This window comes from Microtus oregoni, unplaced genomic scaffold (genome assembly GCF_018167655.1).
Source record: "Microtus oregoni isolate MIOR12 unplaced genomic scaffold, Mior012 000005F_ref0000423, whole genome shotgun sequence".
NCBI lineage: Eukaryota > Metazoa > Chordata > Mammalia > Rodentia > Cricetidae > Microtus > Microtus oregoni.
Genome location: NW_024543064.1, coordinates 34,636,640 through 34,663,365, shown reverse-complemented (window position 1 = coordinate 34,663,365; position 26,726 = coordinate 34,636,640). Strand labels below are relative to the sequence as shown.

The 26,726-nt window shown below is 45.2% G+C and overlaps 3 protein-coding genes and 1 pseudogene across 3 annotated transcripts; 2 read left to right on the top strand and 2 right to left on the bottom strand.

The window, feature by feature from the left end:
• The first annotated feature begins 1,675 nt into the window (after window positions 1-1,675).
• LOC121447846 lies at window positions 1,676-26,119 on the top strand (annotated as a pseudogene).
• LOC121448883 (elongin-B-like) lies at window positions 9,811-10,143 on the bottom strand. The gene has a single exon (XM_041653140.1). It carries the CDS (start codon window positions 10,141-10,143, stop codon window positions 9,811-9,813), a length of 333 nt encoding a protein of 110 aa, XP_041509074.1.
• LOC121448857 (transcription initiation factor TFIID subunit 7-like) lies at window positions 11,614-12,639 on the bottom strand. The gene has a single exon (XM_041653120.1). The coding sequence runs from the start codon at window positions 12,637-12,639 to the stop codon at window positions 11,614-11,616; it is 1,026 nt and encodes a 341-aa protein (XP_041509054.1).
• LOC121448873 (elongin-B-like) lies at window positions 21,383-21,724 on the top strand. Its single transcript, XM_041653132.1, has one exon. The coding sequence runs from the start codon at window positions 21,383-21,385 to the stop codon at window positions 21,722-21,724; it is 342 nt and encodes a 113-aa protein (XP_041509066.1).
• Window positions 26,120-26,726: the final 607 nt, after the last annotated feature.

The following is a 26,726-nucleotide window of genomic DNA, read 5'->3' as shown; positions in this document are numbered from 1 at the left end:
ATAAGCTGACCTTGAAATCAGAGCTCCACCTGCCTCTGCCTTCCAAGAGCTGGATTCTAGGTATGCTCCATCATTGCCCAGCCCCAGCCTGGGTTTCTTAATGAGACACCTTTCCTTCAGCAAAGGAAGGAAAGTCCTGTGAGCAAAGATATGTTATTTTTTGAAAATAAAAATAAGAAATTGTGGGGCTGGAGAGGGTCAGTGGTTACGAGCACTCTCTGCTCTTCCAGAGGTCCTGAGTTCAATTCCCAGCAACCATATGGTGGCTCCAAACCATCTGTAAAGAGATCTGGCGCCCTCCTCTTGTGTGTGGGTATAAATGGAGGCAGAAAGTTGTATACATAATAAATAAATTTAAAAAAAATAAAAAATTGTCAGTTTATTATGCTATGATAGTAACAAGAATCCCTCAAACCAAGCCAGTTGGAATTTGAAATCCCTTATGTCTCCCTGTGTAGCTGAGAGTGTAAAATCAGACCTGTTGAGCTACAACAAGGAATTTTGAGAGAGATGTAGCGGCACACACTGTAATCCCAGCATCTGTGAGGTAGGGGATGGAGAATAAAGATTTCACGGTCATATGGGCCACACAGCAGGGTTAAGGTCTCAACAAATCGAAAAAAGAAATTAATTATACTTTTTTATTTTATTTTTATTAATAACACTTTCTGTGCTTGAGTGGAGCATCTAGGATCTGTCACCCCCAGGAACTCTCTGGCTGTTGGATAGTTCATTAATGGCACAGTGTGTAAGGTCACTTCCTGCCAAGCCTGATGATCTGATTTCATCCTTAGGTGCCACATGGTGAAAGGAGGGAACTCACTGATCCCTGTGCTGTGGCACATGCCCATAAATAAGTTAATAAATATATGGCTATAAAAATGAGGACGGACTTTTGGTCACACTGCATGTGTACTTTGCTACTATCCAGGCTGGCATCATCTCTTGTGCACTCAATAAACTTTTGGTTCTAAAATAAGGTTGTTGGCAACTCCTTACAGTATTTGAAATAAGTTTTAAATGGCAGATTGCTCAAGTTAGCTAACTCAGCAGGCAGTTACATCTAAGTGAGAAAATAATAGTAAACTTCCTAGTGCTTAAAAAGAACAGTTTCGGGGCTGGAGAGATGGCTCAGAGGTTAAGAGCACTGGCTGCTCTTCCAGAGGTCCTGAGTTCAATTCCCAGCAACCACATGGTGGCTCACAACCATCTGTACTGAGATCTGGTGCTCTCCTCTGGCGTGCAAGCATACATTGAGGCAGAATGTTGTATACATAATAAATAAATAAATCTTTAAAAAAAAAAAAAAGAACTGTTTCCATTTCCTCTCTGACGGTTCAGCAGTTAAATGAACTTATTCTACAGAGGACCCAGGTTCAGTTCCCAGCACACGTGACAGCTTACAGCCATACAGCCACTGTTATGCCCAGGTTCAGTTCCCAGCACACGTGACAGCTTACAGCCATACAGCCACTGTTATGCCCAAGTTTATTATCCCCAAGAGGAAACCGGATTCTGACAGATTCTGATGTAAAGCACAAGAGGGTTTTTTAATATTCAAACTTGAGTTTGAACTATACCTCTACCACACCAATGCAGTGGGTGAGGGAAGTGCAGCCTGAACCCGGGAAGGGGGGGAACTTTTAAAGGGGAAATGCCATAGTAAGGGGCGTTCATGTCCTGTCATCCTGGGATTGGGTAAGGAGAGCATAGGGTAAGGTAGTCTCTGAAACCATTGGTCAGTTTTGGGGCACGAAAACCCTAACAAAGAGCCATTAATATCTGACAAGGTATCTTCAAGGGCAGGCTGCCTCCTAGGAACATCTGAACCCCGTTGAGGTTTATGTCCCTGCTCCCTAGCTCCTTAGTTGGCTATTTTCAGGGTATCCATCCAAATAGCGCTAGCACAGCAGCAAATATCTGAGCTGAGATCCCCCCTCATTATATGGCTTAAGATGATGCCCCCTCTTTAAAATGGAGTCTGCAAAGTCAGGTCCTCACACCACCATTAACTCCAGTTAGGGGATCCAAAGCCCTGTTCTAGACTTCACAGACACCAGACGTGCAAGTAGTGCACAGACATACATCCAAGTGAAACACTCAAACATGTAAAGAAAACATCCTGAAACAAGACAATTCCATTTTTCCTCCTGTTGAGGACTGCTTGCTTTTGGAATGAATAAGAATCACTGTGGAGCCTGTTAAAATCTCCAGGCCTCCTCCAAAGAGATTCTGATGCTCCAGGTCAAGTAGAAGATGAGAACTATGGGTTTTAGACATCTCTGGTCATTTTAGGGTTTTGGTTTTTTTTTTCCTCTCTGTATAGTTAATAGACTGGCTCCTGTACAAGGCTTTCTTCTTGCTTAACATCCAAAATTCTCAGTGTATATTTGTATACCACCTTGACTGCCTGGCCTTCTCGGGTAATTCTTTGTTTTTGTGTTGTTGTTTATTTGTGTCTGGGACAGGTGTAGACCTGGATGGCCATAATTCACTGTATAGACCAGGCTGACCTGGAATTTGTGACTGTCTACCTGTCTCCAACCCTGAGATATCAGGCTTTGTTTTCTTCTGTGACTTCCTAGCTGATTTTTATTCAATAACAGACAAAATACTCTCCCTCAGTTTGTGAGCTCCATGTCACACTTGGTTAATAAATAGCTTTTACTGGGTGGGTGAGCTGCTTCAGAAGTAAAGGTTCTTGTGGTCAAGCCCAGAAACCTGGGTTTGATTTCAGGGACACACATGGCAGAGTGAGAGGACCGAGGCCCAGATTCTTCTGACCTCCACATGTGCACTGTGGTACTGCAGTGTCTGCCCCCACCTTAGTTCAACATCCTTAGTCATCAGAGAAATGCAAATCAAAACAACTCTGAGATTCCATCTTACATTTGTAAGAATGGCCAAGATCAAAAACACTGATGACAACTCATGCTGGAGAGGTTGAGGGGAAAAGGGAACACTTCTGAATTGGTGGTGGGAATGAAAGCTGGTACAACCCCTTTGGATGTCGGTGTGGTGATTTCTTAGAAAATTAGAAAACAACCTTCCTCAAGAACCTTTAATACCACTTTGGGGTATATATCCAAAGGATGCTGAAATGTGCCACACGGGCATGTGCTCAATGTGCATAGCAGCTTTGTTTGTCATAGCCAGAACCTGGAAACAACCTAAATGTCCCTCGACCAAAGAATGGATAAAGAAAATGTGGCACATGTACACAGCAGAATAAAATAATGACAGCTTGAATTTTGCTGTAAAATGGATGGAGCTAGAAAACATTATTTTGAGTGAGGTAACCCAGATACAGAAAGACAATTATCACACATAGGCGATTATTAAATATAAAGCACAGAAAGCCAGCCTACAAACCACAATCCGAAAGAACTTAGACAACAATGTAGACAGTAAGAGGGACTAACATGTTACATAGATCTAATCTACATGGGAAGTAGAAAGTATAAAACCAAAAGATCTCCTGAGTAAATTTTGAGCATGGGGACCTTGGGGGAGGATTGAAGGCAGGAGGGGAGAGGCAGGGAGGGGTAGAGAGAGAAATGTAGAGCTCAACAAATATCAATAAAAAAATTTTTAAAAATAAATAATAAAAAGGAGGAATTTATTTTTCTTTATGTGTAAGTGAACATACATATTTGTGAGAATATGGAAGCCAAATGGTGTTCTTTGGGTGTTGTTTACCTTCAGTTTTCTCTCTCTCTCTCTCTCTCTCTCTTGTTTGTTTGTTTGTTTTTGTGTTTCAAGATGGGGTTTCTCTGTGTAACAACTCTAGCTGTCCTGGAACTAGCTGGAACCCACAGATCAATCTGCCTCTGTCTCCAGAGTGCTGGGATTAAAGGCCTTGTGGTATCACTGCCTGGCCTGTTTATTTTAAAGGATTTATGTGGATGAATGTTTTTCCTGCATATGCACTATGTTTGATCCCTTGGAACTTGCGTTATGGATTGCTGTATGCCACGCTGGGTGCTGGGAATTGAATATGTATCGATTACAAGAGCAATAAGTGCTATTGAGCCATTTCTTCAGTCCCTTACTCTTTGAGGCAGAATCTCTTAATGATCTGGAACTTGACATGTGGGTGTGACTAGCTAGCTCTCAGGATCTGCTTCTCCAGGGCAGGTTTTATAAGCAAGGTCTGTCAGGCCTGACGTCTTTTTTAATAGAGGTTAAAGTTATGTTTTCCCTTGAAATATGGCTTTTAATGGAGAATCCCAGCAGTAGGGAGGTAAAGGCAAGATTATCATCTTAGCAAGTAGAGCAAGATCAAGGCCATTCTGACCTCGTCTCAAAAAACCAAACCATGGGCTTATGAGACAGGATCATGTTAATACACATCTTAGGCCTTTGTGGAACAGTCGTGACTCCCATCATGCTAACAGAAGCCCCTTATTCTGTTCAGGAAGTTTCCAGAACTGCAAATAGAAGTCATTGCTGACTATGAGGTCCACCCCAACCTGCGCCCTAAGATTCTAGCCCAGACTGCAGCCCATGTGGCCGGGGCTGCTTAATACTACCAACGACAAGATGTGGATGCTGACCCGTGGGGGACCAAGGTTAGAGAATACATGTGAATGAATGAGTGGGACTGAGAGAAAATTAGTAAAAGCCCCTCCACGTATCCCTGTGAGGTTCCACATTACATCACCTTCCTTTCCTGACATTGATACATAACCCAGGACAAAGTATCTGTGGTCCTGACAAATAGGCGGCCTGCTTTCTGGTTTACCTGATGACATAACAGTCCAAAAGCTTGGGCCCTTTTAATATTTTAAAACTCTCTCTTGCAGCCGGGTGGTGGTGACGCACTCCTTTAATCCTAGCACTCAGAAGGCAGAGGCAGGCAGAATTCTTTGAGTTTGAGGCTCACCCGGCGGCTCACAACAATCTGTAATGAGATCTGGTGCCCTCTTCTGGCATGCAGGCATACATGAAAGCTGAACACTGTATACATTAAAAAAAATAAAAAAAAATAAGTCTGGCAATGGGGGCACACGCCTTTAATCCCAGCACTAGGGAGACAGATGCAGGGAGATCTCTGTGATTTGAGGCCAGCCTGGTAGACAAAGTGAGTTCTAGGACAGGCTCCAAACTACAGAGAAACCCTGTCTCCAAAAACAAAAAAAAACAAAAACAAAATAAATCAGGAAAAGAGCCAGGCGGTGGTGGAACTCTCGCTCTCGGGAGGCAGAGGCAGGGGGATCACTGTGAGTTTAAGGTCAACCTGGTCTGAGTGGGACGTAAGTGAGCAAAAATAGGAACTGGTGAGAATAGCCAAAATTTAGGGCCATTTGTTGCTCTTGCAGACTCTCATTCAACATCCACAGGGCTGGCTGCTCACCCTCTGCTGGTGTCTGTAGGTACTGCTTGCACATAAAAATAAATTGAAGGAAAAAAAAAGCTTGCAATAATGATAGCTGGACTTAGTGTCAAAATGGCCTCTGTAACTCTGCTTTTCTTTTCCTTTCTCCCCAGCACATAGCAGGTGTGTGCATACGCCCCCAATTTGGGGGCTAGTTTGCTATCCAAGGTAATGTTTTTGCCAGGGATTGAAGTGCCAAAATGGCCACCCTGAAAGCCCCCTGATTGTGTGCCTACAAGAGCTGGCCGCATCACTCTGCTTGAAGGCTTCAATTTCCATTGGCTTGACTGGACCTACCAGGATGCCATGACTCCCACAGAATGGTACTCAGAAGAGCAGAAGACCGACTTTTACACCCCACATGTACAACGTTTGGCCCTATTTGACTTAGCCTCGCTTTCGGAACACCATAGCACTTCATCTGAGCATCCCAGTTCCATGCTTACCAAGCCTCAGAATTCCAGCAGAGCACGAAGCTGGCTTAGCCCCAGTGTCTCTCCACATCTCTCCCCTGGCCCTTGATACCTTTCCCTTGTGGAATCCCACTTTAGTAGATATATTTGGGGTAGAATTTGGGTTTTGAAAAGACACTGTTTTTAGTTTTTCAAAACAAGGTTTTTCTGTGTGGTTATGGCTGTCTTGGAACTCACTCTGTAGACCAGGCTAGCCTCCAACTCAAAAATCTGCCTGCCTCTGCCTCCCGAGTGTTGGGATTAAAGATGTGTGAAAGAAACACATTTATTTTGAATATTTCCCAAAGCTCGTCAAAGAGAGTCAAGACTCAATTTACATTGGTCAAGACAAACACGTTCAAGACAGACTCAAAATCAGCAGCTGCCTTCAAATACTGGACTCAAGCCTGTTGTATTTTTGTGCAGTACTGCAAGATACTATTTAGAGGTGTGGTTCTCAATCTTCCTAATGCAGTTCCTCATGTTGTGGTAATCCCCAACAATGAAATCACTTTTATTGTTATTGAAATAACTGATTTTGTTGTTATGAATCATAATGTAAATGTTTTCCCAATCGTCTTAGGCTACCCCTGTGAAAGTCGCCTCCAACCCCTAAAGGGGTTTTCACCCACAGGCAGAGAATTGCTGATTTAGTGGATCCTAGGGGTATACATACACCCTTTAAATGGTACCCACCACATAGGACTAAGCCAAGTAATTATTTAGATAAACTACTTTGAAACTAACCTATAGTAGTGATGTTATTACTAAAGGCTTAAAGAATCTTACCATCAAGCCTGCCATCCGTCTTCATGGAAGGAGAGAACTGACTCCTAGAAGCTGTACTCTAACCCCATATACACTGATGTATCCCTCTCCCCATGAACATGTTATTTAAGAGGAAGAAAAGAGAAATGGTCAAGGGCTGGAGAGTTCGCTCATTGGTAAGAGCACTGGTAAGAGCTCTTCCAGAGGTCCTGAATTCAATTTCCAGCATCCATATGGTGGCTCACAACCATCTGTAATGATATCTGGTGCCCTCTTCTGGCCTGCATGTCTATCTGCAAGCAGAACACTGCATACATAATAAATAAAATCCTAAAAATAAAATTAAAAATTAATGGTCAGGCCTATCAGTTCTTTACTTCTGGAACTCTGAGATGAGTGCAAGATTAAAGCCAACCTAGGCTGTAGGCAAGACTGCATTTGTGTGTAGGCCAGAAGCAGGCCTTAGTTTTCTTGAGGCTGGAATTTAGAGGCAGTTGGGGGCCATGTGCTGTGTGTTGAGACAATGCCCCTGAACTTGATGTTTATTTGAGGTTTGCTAACCAGCAATCTACCTGTCTCTCCTGCATTTAGATAACAAACACACAGCTTTGGTCCTGGCATTTTTAGGTGGTTGTTGGGGACTGGACTCAGACCCACGTGCTTGCGCTGTGTTCTGCTCACAGTGTGTTCTACACTTGGTCACAATGAGCTTACTAACCCTGTAGCCACCAAGGGTACTGAACAAGAGCCAAATAGTAAGATCATCGAATCAGCAGTGGATTTCTTTCTGCACAGCCGATACTTTCTTTTGCCTTCACTTCTCTGATGCTGGGATTACAGGTGTATCCCACACCGTTTATGTGGCAGCAGGCTTAGAACACAAGGGCTTTGTCCACACCATGCAAACTCTTCATTTCTGTCAACTCTACAGTAAACCATTGTCACCTGGGAGAGGAAACCCCAACTGAGAAATTGCCTAGATCAGACTGGCCTGTGGGGATTTTGTGGGATTGTTTTTTTGGGTGGGGTGGGGAGAGCCTACTTGACTTAGAAGGGTCCAGTCCACTGTAGGGCAGCAGCTGGTCCTTCATAGACAAGTAACTCTTCAGGTACTCACTCAGCCTTGGAGAACAGCAGAGCTGCCACCATAGCAGTGGCGAGGGAAGGGGCCAACATACAAATTTTTAAAGTTCACTATAGTGCAATGCAAATAATACAAGACCTTGTCTCAAAAAGAATAAATTGAATTTTAAAATCATTATTTATGATGAGATTCTCAGGTGCCAGGTTTCTTTGGTATCTGACAAATACTTTTTCTGAGTATTGTATTTTCTTACACTCTAAAATTATGTTTTGTTTTTCATTATTTGAGACAGGGTGTCTCTATGTAGACCAGGATGGCCTCCAACTCACAGAGATACCCCTGTCTTTGCCTCCTAAATATTGGGATTAAAAGTATTCACCCCTCGAGCTCTGGCCTAAAACTTTTTAAAACGATAAAAGTTTTCAATCTTTTTCTTAAGTCTACTGCTAACATAAGAGTTATTTGGCATGTGTGCCCCAAGTAAACACAAAGCCGTCCACCAAATAAACAGCAAACCAATATGCAAGCCAAGCCTGCAGATTCTCAGACTATTCTGCTTGTTATGATTATTCATACAAGCCACGCCCACTCCCTCTTCCATCCACTGAGGCAGGCTGATCTTCAGCTTCTAGCCTGAGCTCGCTCTCTTATTTGTCTTTCTCTCGGAGAGGCATCTTAGCTTCTGCCTCTCTCACCACTTCTCTGCTTCCTTCCCTTCTCTGTCTCTCTTTTCCTCTCTCTCTCTCTCTCTCTCTCTCTCTCTCCCCCTCAACTCCCTTCTCCCCTTTTGCCTTTCCCTCTGTAGCTCCCTGAATAAATATTTACCTCATTCTACATGTCGTGTCTATCCATGTTTCTGTCTCCTGTCTGCCGGCCATGTGTCTTCCTGCCTGGGCCAGCCACTGCTAGGGGACCATCTCTGCCTGACACTGGCTGTTCCCAGGGTGTGCTGCCTGCCGCCACATTGCCTGCTACCACCAATTGGGGACCTACAACATTTCTGCCGCCTACTGTCGCACGGGATCTTGCCACATTTTTTAAAAACATCATAACACTGCTGTTCCACTCCAGTTTTCAGTCCAAAGAGTATTTCTGGCCAGGCGGTGGTGCCGCACACCTTTAATCCCAGCACTTGGGAGGCAGAGGCAGGTGGATCTCTGGGAGTTCGAGGCCAGCCTGGTCTACAAGAGCTAGTTCCAAGAGAGGCACCAACAGCTACAGAGAAACCCTGTCTTGAAACACCCCCCCCCAAAAAAAAGTATTTCTATCGCACACTAATGTCACAAAAGCACTATGGGAACTTTTAAAAGAGTTTAACTTACACAAATCATAGGTTTAAAGTAGAAAAGAATGTATAGGAAACATATTTAGTTTTGAGACCCTCTTATATGCTAAAGTAGCATTAGTCACCAGGCAGCTAACATGAATGGGAGAACGTACAGTCCCATGCATGTGAGTAAGGACTCCATTAATACATTCTAGAAATTCTGAAAATGATCCGGGCGGTGGTGGCACATGCCTTAAATCCCAGCAATCGGGAGGCAGAGGCAGGAGGATCTCTGTTAGTTCGAGGCCAGCCTGGTCTACAAGAACTAGTTCTAGGACAGGAACCATAAACCTACGGAGAAACCCTGTCTCGAAAAATTCAAAAAAAGAAGAAAAGAAAATCTGAAAAAGGAAAAGGCCCTGACTTTGGCTTCTGTTCTCATGGCCAGCCACGACCATTAAAGGCATAGGCCACCACCGCTGGGGCAAATCCCACCTCTTTTTTTTAACAGGATGGTAGGAGAGAACCAACTCCTGCAAGCTGTTCTCTGACCTCTACCTTAGAGCAGCCTTAAGACATAAGCTACCACACACATAGATGCACACAAATTAATAAATGAAATACTTAAAGTTGCCAGGTCCAGTCTCATGTATCTTTAATCCAGCACTCAAGAGACAAAGGAAGGAAGAGATCCACTTGCCTTTGAGACCAGCCTGATCTACACTGTGAGTTCTAAGAACAACCAAGTACACATAATGAGATCCTGTTTTTTGTTTTTTTCTTTTTGACAGCCAAATCTTTATTAAGGGAATGGGTCTCTGGGGATTGGAGGGTGGACCTGGGGTCTTCACTACACAGCTTGTTAATTGTCACTGTCTCCAGAATCCTGTGGCTTCATCGCATATGGACGCCCTAGAGGACTGGAGAATGGCTCAATGTGCAGGGCTTCGAAGGCATCATCCTCTCGGAAGGCCAGGCCCACTGTGGCTGGGGACTGTGGCCCTGCTGTCAGCCTAGTGAAGCCCAGAGTTTTCCCATTATCAAGGAGCTGGTCGTCATAGTACAGCCGATGCTCATCTGGTGGCCACTTAAGGATGCTCTCAAAGATGCGCTTCAGCTCGAATACTGTACTCGACTCCTTGGCATCCGTGAAGATGTTGGTCTTGTGGTCCCAGATCATGAGAAACACGTCCATCCCAGAGGCTGCTTCTGGCTCCATGTGCCGGCACAGCCACGCTCAGTCCTGAGATCCTGTTTTTAAAATATCAAATTAAATAAAACTCACCCTGGGTTGGATGTAAGAAAGGTTGTTTTGTATTAAAACCTGCATTTAATAGTTAGAGGAATCAGGTACTTGAGCCATAGTGAGCATGTGGAGGTGAGAAGAAAACTTGGAGTTCAATCCTTCCACACACTGAGCTTTTGTTGTTGGTTTTTTTCAAGACAGGGTTTCTCTGTTTAACTGTCCTGGTTGACCTGGAACTCCCTTTGTAAATGTAATGTCCGTCCTGTCCCTTCAAGAGACAAGCCCAGCCCTCCCAAGTCTACAGAGGCAGGAGGATCTTCCTTCTGCTTCCTGCCTGCAAGCTCTCCCTTTCCCCCCTCCCTAAGAGGTAGTTTCTCCTCCCTCTCCTCTCCTCTCCCCCCTCTCTCTCTGCCTCTTTCTCCTCGTTCCCCTTCTCCCTCCCTCTCCCCTGTCCCCTTCCCTTCCATAATCCACTAAACAAATATCCCACATCACTCTTTTTTTTAAATATTTATTTATTTATTATGTATACAATATTCTGTCTGTATGCCTGAAGGCCAGAAGAGGGCGCCAGACCTCTTTACAGATGGTTGTGAGCCACCATGTGGTTGCTGGGAATTGAACTCAAGACCTTTGGAAGAGCAGGCAATGCTCTTAACCACTGAGCCATCTCTCCAGCCCTCCCACATCACTCTTGCATGCTGTGCCTATCCATCTCTGTCTCTCACCCGCCATAGTTCCTTGGGACCTGGTGATCCGTCAAAGTCTCTCACCTGTTGTGTTGCTCCCTGCCTGGGACACACTGCCGACCCTCAGGGAACTGTGCAGTGTTTTATTTTTACAATTACAATAGACCAGGTTGATCTTGATCTCACAGAAATCTGCCCGCCTCTGTGTCTAGATATGTGCCACCTTGCCCAGCTGCCACCCTTGAGTTTTTAAATCGGAAAATGATTTTTTTGTTTTTTATTTTTTTTTATAATGCAAAAACTGGTAGCTTTTATTTTGCAAGAAACAACTTGTGCAAAAACTTACATTTCTATACATGGAAACTTGCTGGGTAGCTAATAAAATAGCTACTGTATACATACATTAAAAAAAATAAAAATAACTTCACTGCCCATAGGCTAGCTTCTTACTGATCTTAGCATCACAGAATAGAAATAAAAACTTCTAGAAAAGAAACAAATGTAATAATGTCCTATGGTGAACAATTAAAGTTCAACTGTTCACTAATCTTACACCTACACCTGCCCATGTAACCATACTTCCTAAAGAATGAAAACCTTGGTAACATTTCTAAAAACAGCCAACAAAATTCAAAAAAACTCCCAACACTATAGAGAATAATTCTGAGATCGTATTAGGAAAATGAAAATTTTCTCAAGCTAACCAGTCAAAGAATGGAAATCAACATTCTCACTTCTCTAGGAGTAATTCTAGTTCTTCCTGCAAAGAACTAAGCTGCTCCTTCTCCCTGTCTTCTTTTTGTTTGAGTTCATCCAGAACAGCCTGAAACCTGTTCTTGAGAGCCAAGTTTTCTACTTTCATGATGAGATCCTCCTGGCGCTTTGCCCTGTCTTGGGTCTCCTGGAGCTTGCCTTTCATGTTATCAATCTGTTTCTGAATTCCCATAACCAACTGGTTGGTTCCTTCATTTTCTTGGTGCTGTTCACCTGACTCATTGAGCTTGTCTTGTAGCTGCCTCTCCAGCTCTTCCTCGGTGCCAATGATGTTGACATCTTCCTCATCTTCACTGCTGCTGCTGAGGTCATTGAATATCTCTCGAAGCTCATCGAGTTCTAGTGACTCATGGCCCTGCCTGTGGCCAGACATTCCTGGAGAGGAGATATCGAGGCCTTGATTTTCGGTCTCCCTTGTTTCATCTTCAGCAATTATCTCCCAACGAGTTCTGACAGCTTCAGCATCGGTACTCAGCAACCGCTTCACTTCTTTTTCCACATCGGGAGACTCAATATACTTCTTCTTTGCTGTCTTCCGGAACCTTCTCTTTCTGACATTTTTTAGAGGTAGAGTGATTCCATGGTTCCAAAGAAACTTCTTCTCTTTGTCCTTATCTTTTTCCTTGCTTGCTTTGGGATCAGGGGTGGCAATCGGCTCCTCCACAGGAGGGTTTAGGTCACCATCTACTGTGGATACAAGCATCTGACAGATATCTGCTGTCTTGTAAAAGGTTTTTTTGTCGATGGTTTTCAAGCTTTCCATAACACAAGGCAAATCTACCAATTTTGCGGCCAAGGGCACTCGATCCACCCTGACGATTCCATGCCGCCCGTCAGGGTGTAACTCAATGGTCAGTCTGTCCTTCAGGTTGACGTGTCCAGACTGCACCGCCGTCCTCACAGTTGAGGCATATTCTGGGGGCAATCGTAAGATAAACTGGCTCTCCAGTTCATGAGGCGCATCGTCTTTGCTCTTACTCATCTTTGATTCCTTGGGAGTTACTCCTCCAACAGATGCTTGCTGCACTAAAAGAGTTCAGCTCAGTCTGCAGGCGAGGTACAGCTTCCCGCTGCAGGAGCAAAGCGGCAGGGAGCTGCGCCTCTGCCTTTAGGTCTCTCCACACTCTCCGCCTCCGCACACCGACCTGCGCGCCACCAATGAAAGGGCTCAGGTCCTGCAGTGTGAAATCTCGCCGGCCGCCGCTCGAAGCATCGGACACCGGAGCTCACCGCCTGCGTCCGCCACCCACCTACGCAGGAAACAAGCAAGGAAGAGCGAAAATGATTTATTTTAAAATGACAATATATACTATTTGAAATGTGTGAGACTAAAATGTTTTCTGTCCCTCGATTACTTGTCTTGGTCTCATGTATGGAATATCACCTTTATAAAAGTGTGTATTTATTTTTAATTCATGAGTCATTTGCCTACATGTATGTATGGGCACCACATGAGGGCCTGGTGCCATCAGATGCCAGAGGGGAGAATCGTATCCCATGGAAGCAGAAGGTTGTGAACTGTCATGCAGGTGCTGGGAACTGAACCCAGGTCTTCTAACAAGAGCAATCAGTGCTCTTAACAACTGAACTATCTCTCCAGCACGGGAATATTACCTTTCGATAATTATAGTACCCCTCAAAATTTAAGTTTTTAGAGGAACAGACCACAAAAATAACTTACATTTACCAAAAGATATGATAGAAAAACAAACATTTTGGCCAGGCAGTGGTGGCACACGCCTTTAATCCCAGTACTCAGGAGGCAGACGCCAGCCTAGTCTACAAGAGCTAGTTCCAGGACAGCTAGGACTGTTACACAGAGAAACCCTGTCCCGAAATACAAACAAAAACAACCATGCATTTTGGGGCCTGGTTATGGCCCAGTTAGTAGTGTTTACATAGCATTCACAAAGTCCTGGGTTCAACCCTTGACACCATCAGATGTGGTGGCACACAACCTGTAATCCCAGATCCCGGGAAGTGGAGGCAGAGGGATCACAAATTCAAGGAATCCTTGGTTACATAGTGAACTTGAGGGCATGCTGAGTAAAATGAGACCTTATGTAAGAATAAAAGGAGGGCTGGGTGGTGGTGATTCACGCCTTTAATTCCAGTGCTCGGAAGGCAGAAGCAGGCAGATCTCTGAAATTTGATGCCAGCCAGGTCTACAATGGGAGTTCTGGGATAGCTAGGGCTGTCACACAGAGAAATACTGTCTCAAAAAAACAAAAAATGAAAATAAAACAAAGATCAAAAGGAAGGTTTTGGGTTGTCTCTGTTTTTGAAGATGACTCAATTTCAGAGAAACTGAGAAGCCTGCTGCAATCCTACAGGCTGCGCTGCGAAGGATGAGGAGGTGTAGAGAATCTGGAGTAAGTCTCAATAAGCTGTAGCACAATTAACAAAAACACAGACAGATATTGGGGTCAACCTGAAGACCAGAAATGCAAACCAGCCAGACACTACCACATACCTTTCCTTCAGTCCGAGTATGGTGGCGATCCTGCCTCCAGGAATCCTCAGAATGAGACTGGCTGAGAGCTGTCTCCTCCTGTCTTATATTCCTCTCTAGGGCAGGGATTAAGGGCGTGTACCACTCCCGCCCAGTTTCTATGACCAACTAGTGTGGCTACTTGGATTAAAGGTGTGTGATGCCACTGTCTGTTCGGTGAAGGTGACCAGGGTATTTGTTTTACTCTCTGATCCTCAGGCAAGCTTGATTTACTAAAATACAAATGAAATACCACTACAATAAGCAGTCTGACAGTGTGACTGCCTAGATCTAGTGCCCACCAGGGTACCACACGCTCCTCTGCGATCTCATCAATACTGCCTCAGACCAACATCTGAACCCATTTACTCACCGTAACAGGGGAAATCATTGCTTTCCAAGTTCACCTGAACATGGAGTCAAAAGTGTATCTATAAATGTCAGAAATCAGAGGCAGGGGTCACAGGAAGGAGTTAGGTGAGAAGGAAATGTCCAGCAGATTCGGTCTCATGTGGGTGAAGACACGTAGAAAACACACCAGGGAGAGCCAAGCCACTTTATTTTAAATTAGCTGAGGAGCAGGAATGGCTGGACAGGGCGATGCCTCGGGAAAGAGGGCACATAGCAGAGGGGATGAGAAGACTGCCTCGGGTGGACACTTCATTTAGATCTTCCTTCTTACAAGTCCTTACAGGACACTCCGCAAGTCATTGAGGCCCTGAAGGAACAGATCCTCTCACCCAAGACTGTGGGCGTGGGACTGAGAGCTGCTGGGTTCCAGGCTAGAAAGGGTGTTCTGAATCTCTAAGAGGAAGTAAAATGAAAAACCAACCATTAGCAAGACTGTGATGTGCATAAAACCAGGCCCTGGACATCCTGGAAAGGACGCACAGGCCTGGTTTGTATGTGCCCATGCACAGGTGCTTCTCATTGAGGTTCTGTTTCTGTCCCCAACTGCAATGAGTGATGTAATGGGGACTGTAGTGGTACCTGTCCTGGAACTAGCTCTTGTAGACCAGGCTGGCCTTGAACTCACAGATCCACCTGCCTCTGCCCCCTTCTTGAGTGCTGGTTTCAAAGGCATGTGCCACCATCGCCTGGCCCTGCTTACAATGTTCCTAAAACCTTGTGTTTCCTGGCTGTCGATGGAAAATCCAAAGGCCAAGTAATCCAAGATCAGGGCTCAAGGGAGCCGTTCCTTATTCCTTAGGCCACATGAGATCTGTCTTCAAAATTAATAAAGTAAAAAAGAGCCAGGTGTGTTTTGTCTGCAAGCTAGTATTCTAAACTCTTAGGAGGGAGAGGCAGGAGGGTCAGAATTTCAAGGCCAGTTCCAGAGCATGTTTGATGCTAGTCCAGAAGTACAGGAGAACATGTCTTAAAAGGGGTAGCAAAGGAAATATACACAGTATTTTTTATATTACTTAACATAGTAATAAGCCTTATGGTCTGACTTCCTTGTTCATGTTCTCCCTCCTTCTGCTCTTCATCTGGCCCTTGGGAGCTCAGTCCAGTGCTCCAATGTGGGTTTCTGTCTCTATCTCCATCCATCACCCGATGAAGTTTCTTTATCAATGACTTCTCACCCCCCCCACCCCCATTTCAGCCACATTGAGAGAGTCTGGTTTGGTCGCATGCTCATTCAGTCCCGGTCCAGCTGGATTTGGTGAGCTCCCATTAGAACTGGCACACTGTCTCAGTGAGTGGACCAAACCCTCGCGGTCCAGATTTCCTTGCTCATCTTATCCCTCCTTCTGCTCTTCAATTGACCTTGGGAGCTCAGTCTGTTGCTCTGATGAGGGACTTTTGTTGGACTAGAAGTCCAAACATCAGGGAGGAGTTGGTCCAGACACCATTCACAAAGCCTCAATTAATGCAAAAGTAAGAGAATTTTTTCTGTCATGGCAGGCCCTTAAGGTTCGAGATATGAAGGACATCTGATTGCTGTTACAGTCCATCTTTTAAAGTAAAAAGCCACAGACAAAAGTGGGGAACCTGCAGGTTGTTTTCCAACTTATTGGATTGGCTTATTCAAAGGGTTACTAGCAGTGATTGATCTATTCCAGGGCCAGAGAATAGCCGTGGGATCGGGTGAGATAAGAGAGCATCTCTAGGCGGGCCGCGGTGGCGCAAGCCTTTAATCCCAGCACTCGGGCGGCAGAGGCAGGCGGATCTCTGGGAGTTCGAGGCCAGCCTGGTCTACAAGAGCTAGTTCCAGGCCAGGCTCCAAAGCTACAGAGAAATCCTGTCTCAAAAAACAAAGAGAGAGAGAGAGAGAGAGAGAGAGAGAGAGAGAGAATCTCTGTGGTCTTCCTGACCTTGTTCCAGTGACTAAATCAATACATCAGGAACTGAGGCAACATCTGTGGGTTGTCTTTGCCTCAATTCCCAGAATGGAATCATGTTTGAAGATTATTCACAAGGACACAAGGTGATGAGGAGTCCAGCATGTGTGTGTGGGGGCAACTGTCCCGTTTCCAAGAGAGAGTGAGTGTAAGGTTTTAGAAAAATGTCTTAGGGTTGAGGGGGCTTAGAAATGCATTTAGAGTCTTTCACGTTCTCTCTATCTCCACCATCGCTGCAGTTCCTTACTCTTTGAGGCAGAATCCCTTACTGATCTGGAACTTGACATGTGGGTGTGGCTGCGGCTCTCCGAATCTGCTTCTCCAGGGCTGGTTTTATAAGCATGGTCTGTCCGGCCTGACTCCTTATTTAATAGAGGCTCCATGAACCTAATTTATTTCCTCACAAGAGCACTTTGTGGCTGAGCCATCTCCATAGCTCCCACTATTCATACATATTAGGTTTAAGAGCTGCCTCAGGGCTGGAGGTGTAGCTCTTGGTAGAGTGCTTGCCTGGTGTCTGCTTTGCTTCTCCTTTCTGTGTTATCTTGTGATTGAAAGCAACTTGGGGTAAGTGAATTTAAAACAGCCCAGGACCAGCTGCTGCCTAGGAATGGTACTTACCGTGTACAGTGGACTGGGCCCCTCTAAATCAATGAGCCTCCCCACATTAAAAAAAAAGAGCTAGTTCCAGGACAGGCTCCAAAACCACAGAGAAACCCTGTCTCGAAAAACCAAAAAAAAAAAAAAAAAATCCCACAAAATCCCCAGAGGCCAACATTTTTGTTTTTTGTTTTGTTAAGACAGGGACTCTCCATAGCTTTGGAGCCTGTCCTGTAACTAGCTCTTGTAGACCAGGCTAGCCTGGAACTCACAGAGATCCGCCCGTCTCTACCTCCCGAGAGCTGGGATTAAAGGTGTGTGCCTCCACCGCCCAACCAGTCCCCTGTGTTAAGGCAATTCCACAGTTGGGGATTCCTATCCCAGGTGACAATAGTTTACTGTTAAGTTGACAGAAATTATTACTGTGCATATATGAATGTACCTATGTGACTCAGAGGCCAGTTTCATGGATTTTGCTCACTCGCCTTTACATGGGTCCGAGATATCAAACTCAGGTTGGTATGCTGGTGTGGCACACAGTGCCTTTACCCCCACCGCACTGCCCTGTCCTCATCTTGAGCACCTACTCAGAAACATTCTAAGGAATAAGGGAGGGCTTCCTTGAGCTGTGACCTTGGAATACTTGGCCTTTGGATTTTCCGGAGACAACCGGGAAACACAGTTTAAGAACACAGTAAGCAGGGCCAGGCGGTGGTGGCCTACGCCTTTGATCCCAGCACTCAGGAGGCAGATGCAGGTGGATCTCTGCGCTTCAAGGTCAGCCCGGTCTGCAAGAGCTAGTTCCAGGACAGGTTCCAAACCTAAAGAGAAACCCTCTCTCGAAAAACCAAATATAAAAATTAAAAATGGATAAATAAATAGTAATTTTAAAATAAAATAAATTACTGTGTTCTGTATGCCCTTATGGAGGCCAAAGGACAATTGCTAGAGTCAGGTCTCTCCTTCAACCATGTGGGTCCCAGGGGATGTACTGAGGCTGTCAGGCTTGGCTGCAAATACCTTCCCTCACTGAGTTACCTTACCAACTTCCTGCTCTATTTCTTTTTGTTTTTGAGACAAGGTCTCTCTACACTTCTAGCAGGCTTAGAACTCCCTGTGTAGGGTGGCCTTGAACTCATTGAGAGGTACAGGCCTCTGCTCACTAAATAGGGGAATTAAAGGCACCTGCAACCAAGCCAGGCCTGATCTATTTAATTTGTTTGTTTTGGGGAGAGGATTTTTCTTAATAAATCTGGCTGTTCTAAAACTATGTAGACCAGGTTCACTTCAAACTCACAAAAAACTCCAGCCCTTGCCTTCCGAGGGCTGGGCATACGCAACCACTGCCCAAGTTGCCTGCTTTGTTCTTAAAACTTTGTGTTCCCCGGCTGTCTCCAGAAAATCTGGGGTAGAGTAACTCAAGGTCAGGGCTCAAGGGAGCCCACGGTTGTTCTTTAGGAGTTTCCATGAGTAGGTGGTGAAGACGAGGACAGGACAGTGAGGTGGGGGTAAAGGCACTGTGTGCCACACCAGCATATGAACCTGCGTTTGACCCCTGGGACCCATGTAAAGGAGAGAGAGCCAAATCCATGAAACTGCCCTCTGAGCCCCATGGGTATATTCATACATACACAGGAATAATATCTTTTAAATGAGGGAAAGGCCTGGACAGTGGTAACACACTCCTTTAATTCCAGCACTCAAGAGGGGGGCAGAGGCAGGAGGATCTCTGTGAGTTCAAGGCCAGCCTGGTCTACAAGAGCTAGTTCCAGGACAGGTACCACTATATTCCCCATTACATCACTCATTGCAGTTGGCGAGAGAAACAGGTCCTCAGTGAGAAGCACCTGTGCATGGGCATATACAAACCAGGCCTACGCGTCCTTTCCAGGATGTCCAGGGCCTGGTTTTATGTACATCACAGTCTCGCTAATGGTTGGTTTTTCATTTTACTTCCTCTTAGAACTTCAGAACACCCTTTCTAGCCTGGAAATCAACACCTCTCAGTCCCATACTCCCAGACCTGGGCGAGAGAATCTGTTCCTTCAGGGCCCCAAGGTCTTGCGGAGTGACCTGTAAGACTTGCAAGAAGGATGAGCTAGATGAAGAGTCCATCCGAGGCAGTCTTCTCATCCCCTCTGGTATGTGCCCTCTTCCCTGAGGCATCTCCCTATTCAGCCATTCTTGCTCCTCAGCTATTTTAAAATAAAGGGGCTTGGTGTCCCTGGTGTGTTTTCTACGTGTCTTCACCCACATGAGACCGAATCTGCTGGACATTTCCTTCTCACCTCACTCCTTCCTGTGATCTCCGCCCCAGATTACTGACATTTATAGATACACATTTGACTCCAAGTTCAGGTGAACTTGGAAAGCAATGATTTCCCCTGTTGCGGTGAGTAGAATGGGTTCAGATGCTGGTGTGAGGCAGTATTGATAAGATCACAGAGGATCGTGTGGTACTCTGGTGGGCACTAGATCTAGGCAGTCACACTGTCAGACTGCTTATTGTGGTGGTATTTCATTTTTATTTTAGTATATCAAGCTTGCCTGATGATCGGAGAGTAAAAGAACCACCCTGGTCAGCCTCACAGACCAGGCAATGGCATCACACACCTTTAATCCAAGAAGCCACATTAGTTTCTCTTAGAAACTGGGCGGGAGTGGTACACGCCTTTAATCCCAGACCTAGAGAGGAATATAAGACAGGAGGAGACAGCTCTCAGCCAGTCTCATTCTGAGGATTCCTGGAGGCAGGATTGCCACCATACTCGGACTGAAGGAGAGGTATGTGGTAGTGTCTGGCTGGTTTGCTTTTCTGGTCTTCAGGTTGAACCCCAATATCTGTGTCTGTGTTTTTGTTAATTGTGCTACAGTTTATTGAGACTTACTCCAGATTCTCTACACCTCCTCGTCCTTAGCAGCTCAGCCTGTATGGTTGTAGTTTCTTCTCAGTTTCTGTGAAATTGAGCCATCTTCAAAAGCAAACAGACACAACCTAAAACCTTTCTTTTTAGCTTTGTTTTATTTTCATTTTTTGTTTTTTTGAGACAGTATTTCTCTGTGTGACAGCCCTAGCTATCCTAGAACTCCCTTTGAAGACCAGGCTGGCATCAAATTCACAGAGATCTGCCTGCCTCTGCCTCTGGAGTACTGGAATTAAAGGCGTGAACCACCACCACCCGGCCATCCTTTTCTTTCTATATAAGTTCTCATTTAACTCAGGATGCCCTCAAATTCACTATGTAATCGAGGATTCCTTGAATTTGTGATCCTCCTGCCTCCACTTCCCGGGTTCTGGGATTACAGGTTGTGTGCCACCACATCAGATGGTGTCAAAGGTTGAACCTAGGACTTTGTACGTACTATGTAAGCACTACTAACTGGGCCATAACCAGGCCCCAAAATGCATGGTTGTTTTTGTTTGTATTTCGGGACAGGGTTTCTCTGTGTAACAGTCCTAGCTGTCCTGGAACTAGCTCTTGTAGACTACGTTGGCGTCTTCCTCCTGAGTGCTGGGATTAAAGGCGTGTGCCACCACTGCCTGGCCAAAATGCTTGTTTTTCTATCATATCTTTCGGTAATTGTAAGCCATTTTGGTGGTCTGTTCCTCTGAAACCTTAAAATTTGCAGGGAGCCACACAGCAGGTGAGAGACTTTGGCGGATCACCAGGTCCCAGAGGAGCTTTGGCAGGTGAGAGACAGAGATGGATAGGCAAGGCAATCAAGAGTGAGGTTGTTTATTTGTTTAGTGGATTGTGGAAGGGAAGGAGATAAGGGAGAGGGCAGAGGAGGGGAATGAGGAGAAAGAGGCTGAGAGAGAGAAACAGAGAGAGGATGTAGGGGGAGAGGAGAGGAGAGGGATGAGAAACTACCTCTTAGAGAGGGAGGAAAGGGAGAGCTTGCAGGCAGGAAGCAGAAGGAAGATTCTCCTGCCTCTGTAGACTTGGGAGGGCGGGGCTTGTCTCCTGAAGGGACAGGACAGACATTACATTTACAAAGGGAGTTCCAGGTCAACCAGGAGAGCTATACAGAGAAACCCTGTCTTGAAAAAACCAACCACAAAAGCTCAGTGTGTGGAAGGATTGAACTCCAAGTTTTCTTCTCACCTCCACATGCTCACTATGGCTCAAGTACCTGATTCCTCTAACTAATAAATGCAGGTTTTAATACAAAACAACCTTTCTTAAATCCAACCCAAGGTGAGTTTTATTTAATTTGATATTTTAAAAACAGGATCTCAGGACTGAGCGTGGCTGTGCTGGAGCGTGGAGCCAGAAGCAGTCTCCGGGATGGACGTGTTTCTTATGATCCGGCGCCACAAGACCACCATCTTCACGGATGCCAAGGAGTCGAGTACCATATTCGAGCTGAAGCGCATCGTTGAGAGCATCCTTAAGCGGCCACCAGATGAGCAGCGGCTGTACAAGGGCGACCAACTCCTTGATGATGGGAAAACTCTGGGCGAGTGTGGCTTCACTAGCCTGACAGCAGGGCCAGAGGCCCCAGCCACAGTGGGCCTGGCCTTCCGAGAGGATGATGTCTTCGAAGCCCTGCACATTGAGCCCTTCTCCAGGCCTCCAAGGCGTCCATATGCGATGAAGCCACAGGATTCTGGAGACAGTGACAATTAACAAGCTGTGTAGTGAGGGCACAAGACCCACCCCCCCCACCCGCAGAGACCCAATCCCTTAATAAAGATTTGGCTGTCAAAAAGAAAAAACAAAAAACAGGATCTCATTATGTGTACTTGGTTGTTCTTAGAACTCACAGTGTAGATCAAGCTGGTCTCAAAGGCAAGTGGATCTCTTCCTTCCTTTGTCTCTTGAGTGCTGGATTAAAGATACATGCGACTGGGCCTGGCAACTTTAAGTATTTCATTTATTAATTTGTGTGCATCTATGTGTGTGGTAGCTTATGTCTTAAGGCTGCTCTAAGATAGAGGTCAGAGAACAGCTTGCAGGAGTTGGTTCTCTCCTACCATCCTGTTAAAAAAAAAGAGGTGGGATTTGCCCCAGGGGTGGTGGCCTATGCCTTTAATCCCAGCACTCTGGAGGCAGAGGCCTTCGAATCTCTGAGTTCAAGGTAAGACTGGTCTGGTCTACAAAGATAGTTCCAGGACAGATAGGACTAACAAACAGAGAAACCCTGTCTGGAAAACAAAACAAAAAAAAAAAAATGGGATTCAGGTTGTCAGCAGGTGCTGTTATTCTCTCTGCTGAGTCTATCACTGGCCTTTGTGTTTGGTAGGGTTGTGTGCTTATTCATGCCTTCACTGCCTTTTATAGATAGTAAACATTTGTCAGAAAGCCAGGTGTGGTGGTGCATGCCTTTATCCCAGCACTTGGGAGGCAGAGACAGGTTTCTGAGTTCAAAGCCATCCTGGTGTATGGAGCAAGTTCCAGGACATCCAGTGCTACACAGAGAAACCCTTTTCTGAAAAAACAAGAACCAAACCAAAACAACAGTTAAAAGAGACAGAGGAACTGAAAGAAGGGTCAGTAGTTAGAACACTTACTGCTCTTACAGAGGAACCGACCTTGACTTGCAGCACCCAGGCATTGCAGCACACAACTGCCTGTAACTGTGGCTCCAGGGGAATTCATGCCTACACTCATGTGCACGGACACGTGCATATACACCTTCATACATGGACATGTACACTCTACACCTTCACAAAGGTACATACATGTCATTTATCCATATATAGTAATAATTAAAATGTAGTTGGTCATGGCAAGCCATGAGAACAGAAGCCACAGTCTGGGCCTTTTCAGTTTTCAGAATTTCTTTTTTTGGATTTTTCGAGACAGGGTTTCTCTGTAGCTTTTTGGTTGCTGTCCTGGAACTAGCTCTTGTAGATCAGGCTGGCCTCGATCTCACAGAGATTAGCCTGCCTCTGCCTCCCAATTGCTGGGATTAAAGGCATGTGCCACCACCGCCCGGATCTTTTTCAGAATTTCTAAAATGTATTAATGGAGTCCTTACACACATGTATGTTCTCCCATTCATGTTAGCTGCCTGGTGTCTAATGCTACTTTAGCATATAAGAGGGTCTCACCTGGATAGAGGTGGGCGGTCCTTGGGCTTCCCACAGGTCAGGGAACCCTGATTGCTCTTAGAGCAGATGAGGGAGGGGGACTTGATCAGGGGAGGGTTAGGGAAATGGGAAGCGGTTGCGGGGAGGAGGCAGAAATCCTTAATAAATAAATAAATTAAAAAAAAAACAAAAGAGGGTCTCAAAACTAAATATGTTTCCTATACATTCTCTTTTCTACTTTAAACCTATGATTTGTGTAAGTTAAACTCTTTTAAAAGTTCCCATAGTGCTTTTGTGACGTTAGTGTGGGATAGAAATACTTTTTTCGGGGGGGGGGGGTTTAAGACAGGGTTTCTCTGTAGCTGTTGGTGCCTATCTTGGAACTAGCTCTGGTAGACCAGGCTGGCCTCGAACTCCCAGAGATCCACCTGCCTCTGCGTCCCGAGTGCTGGGATTAAAGGTGTGCAGCACCACCGACTGGACAGAAATACTCTTTGTACTGAAAACTGTTGTGGAACAGCAGTGATATAAATTTTTTAAATGTGGCAAGATCCCGTGCAGCAGTAGGCAGCAGAAATGTTGTACGTCCCCAAATGGTGGTAGCAGGCAATGTGGTGGCAGGCAGTGGGCCCTGGGAGCAGCCAGTGCCAGGCAGAGATGGCTGATGGTTCCCTAGCAGTGGCTGGCCCAGGCAGGAAGACACATGGCCGGCAGACAGGAGACAGAAACATGGATAGACATGATATGTAGAATGAGGTAAATATTTATTCAGTGAGCTACGGAGGGAAAGGCAAAAGGGGAGAAGGGAGTTGAGGGGGAGAGAGAGAGAGAAAGAGGAAAAGAGAGACAGAGAAGGGAGGGAAGCAGAGAAGTGGGGAGAGAGGCAGAAGCTAAGATGCCTCTCCGAGAGAAAGACTGGAAAAAGCTGGAAGCTGAAGATCAGCCTGCCTCAGTGGATGGGAGAAGGAGTGGGCGGGGCTTGTATGAATAATCATAACAAGCAGAATAGTCTGAGAATCTGCAGGCTTGGCTTGCGTAATGGTTTGCTGTTTATTTGGCAGACGGCTTTGTGTTTACTTGGGGCACACATGCCAAATAACTCTTATGTTAGCAGTAGACTTAAGAAAAAGATTGAAAACTTTTATTGTTTTAAAAAGTTTTAGGCCAGGTCTTGAGGGGTGAATACTTTTAATCCCAATATTTAGGAGGCAAAGACAGGGGTATCTCTGTGAGTTGGAGGCCATCCTGGTCTACATAGAGACACCCTGTCTGAAATATGAAAAACAAAACAAAGTTTCAGAGTGTAAGAAAATACAATACTCAGAAAAAGTATTTGTCAGATACCAAAGAAACCTGGCACCTGAGAATCTCATCATAAATAATGATTTTAAAATTCAATTTATTCTTTTAGAGACAAGGTCTTGTATTATTTGCATTGCACTATAGTGAACGTTTAAAAATTTGTATGTTGGCCCCTCCCCTCGCCACTGCCATGGTGGCAGCTCTCCTGTTCTCCAAGGCTGAGTGAGTACCTGAAGAATTACTTGTCTGCCCATGACCAGCTGCTGCCCTACCCTGGACTGGACTCTTTAAAGTCAACTAGTATGCCCCCCACTCCCCCAAATAAACAATTCCACAAAATCCCCACAGGCCAGTCTGATCTAGGGAATTTCTCTGTTGGGGTTTCCTCTCCCAGGTGACAATGGTTTACTGTCAAGTTGACAGAAACGAACAGTTTGCATGGTGTGGACAAAGCCCTTGTGTTCTAAGCCTGCTGCCACATAAACGGTGTGGGATACACCTGTAATCCCAGCATCAGAGAAGTGAAGGCAAAAGAAAGTATCGGCTGTGCGGAAAGAAATCCACTGCTGATTCGATGATCTTACTATTTGGCTCTTGTTCAGTACCCTTGGTGGCTACAGGGTTAATAAACTCATTTGTGACCAAGTGTAGAACACACTGTGAACAGAACACAGTGCAAGCACGTGGGTCTGAGTCCAGTCCCCAACAACCACCTAAAAATGCCAGGACCAAAGCTATGTGTTTGTTGTCTAAATGCAGGGGTGACAGGTAGATTGCTGGTTAGCAATCCTCAAATAAGCATCAAGTTCAGGGGCATTGTCTCAACACAGAGCACATGGCTCCCAACTGCTTCTAAATTCTAGCCTCAAGAAGACTAAGACATGCTTCTGGCCTACACACAAATGCAGTCTTGCCTTGCAGCCTAGGTTGGCTTTAATCTTGCACTCATCTCAGAGTTCTGGGAGTAAAGAACTGATAATCCTGACCATTAATTTTTAATTTTATTTTTAGGATTTTTTTTTATTATGTAGGCAGTTACTATCTCAATCAGTTCAAGTAGAGCCTCCACAGTTAGATCTAAGGTTAAGGCCTTTTGTTGCTCTTGCAGAAGAGTAGCATTCATCACCCACAAGGTTGGCTGCTCACCCTCTGCTGGCCTCTGTAGGTACTGCTTGCACATAAAAATAAATTGAAGGAAAAAAAGCTTCAATAATGGTAGCTGGACTTAGTATCAAAATGGCCTCTGTAACTCTGCTTTTCTTTTCCCTTCTCTTCAGTACATAGCAGGTGTGTGCATATACCCCATTTGGGCTGGTTTGCTATCCGAGGGGTAATGTTGCTGCCAGGGATTGAAGTGCCAAATTTGCCACCCAGAAAGCCCCCTGATTGGGTTCCTACAAGAGCTGGCCGCATCACTCTGCTTGAAGGCTTCAATTTCCATTGGTGTGACTGGACCTACCGGGATGCAATGATTCCTGCAGAATGGTACTCAGAAGAACAGAAGATCTACTTTTCCACCCTACCTGCACAACGTTTGGACCTATTAGGCTTATCCCAGCCCTCAGAACACCCTAGCACTACATCTGTACGTCTTAGTTCCATGCTTACCAAGCCTCAGAATTCCAGCAGAGCACGAAGCTGGCTTAGCCCCAGTGTCTCTCCACCACCTCTCTCCCCTGGCCCTTGATACCTTTCCCCTGTGGAATCCCACTTTAGTAGATATATTTGGGGTAGAATTTGGGTTTTGAAAAAGCACTTTTTTTAGTTTTTCAAAACAAGGTTTTTCTGTGTGGCTATGGCTGTCCTGGAACTCACTCTGTAGACCAGGCTAGCCTCTAATTCGGTGATCTGCCTGCTTCTGCCCTCTGAGTGTTGGGATGAAAGATGTATGAAAGAAACACATTTATTTTGACTATTTCCCAAAGCTCGTCAAAGAGAGTCAAGACTCAATTTACATTGGTCAAGACAAATGCATTCAACACCGACTCAAAATCAGCAGCTGCCTTCACATATTGGACTCATGCCTGTTATATTTTTGTGTAGTACTGCAAGATACTATTTGGATGTGTGGTTCTCAATCTTCCTAATGCAGTTCCTTATGTTGTGGTAACCCCCAACAATAAAATCACTTTCATTGTTATTGAAATAAGTGATTTTGTTTTGAATCATAATGTAAATGTTTTCCCAATGGTCTTAGGCTACCCCTGTTTTCCCAATCATCTTAGGCTATCCCTGTGAAGTCTCCTGCGCTCCTAATGGGGTTTTGACCCACAGGCAGAGAATTGCTGATTTAG

What these genes read in the sequence shown, in the direction of transcription:
- LOC121448883 (XM_041653140.1), bottom strand. Translation starts at nt 10,143, where the DNA reads ATGGACGTGTTTCTCATGATCTGGGACCACAAGACCAACATCTTCACG.
- LOC121448857 (XM_041653120.1), bottom strand. Translation starts at nt 12,639, where the DNA reads ATGAGTAAGAGCAAAGACGATGCGCCTCATGAACTGGAGAGCCAGTTT.
- LOC121448873 (XM_041653132.1), top strand. Translation starts at nt 21,383, where the DNA reads ATGGACGTGTTTCTTATGATCCGGCGCCACAAGACCACCATCTTCACG.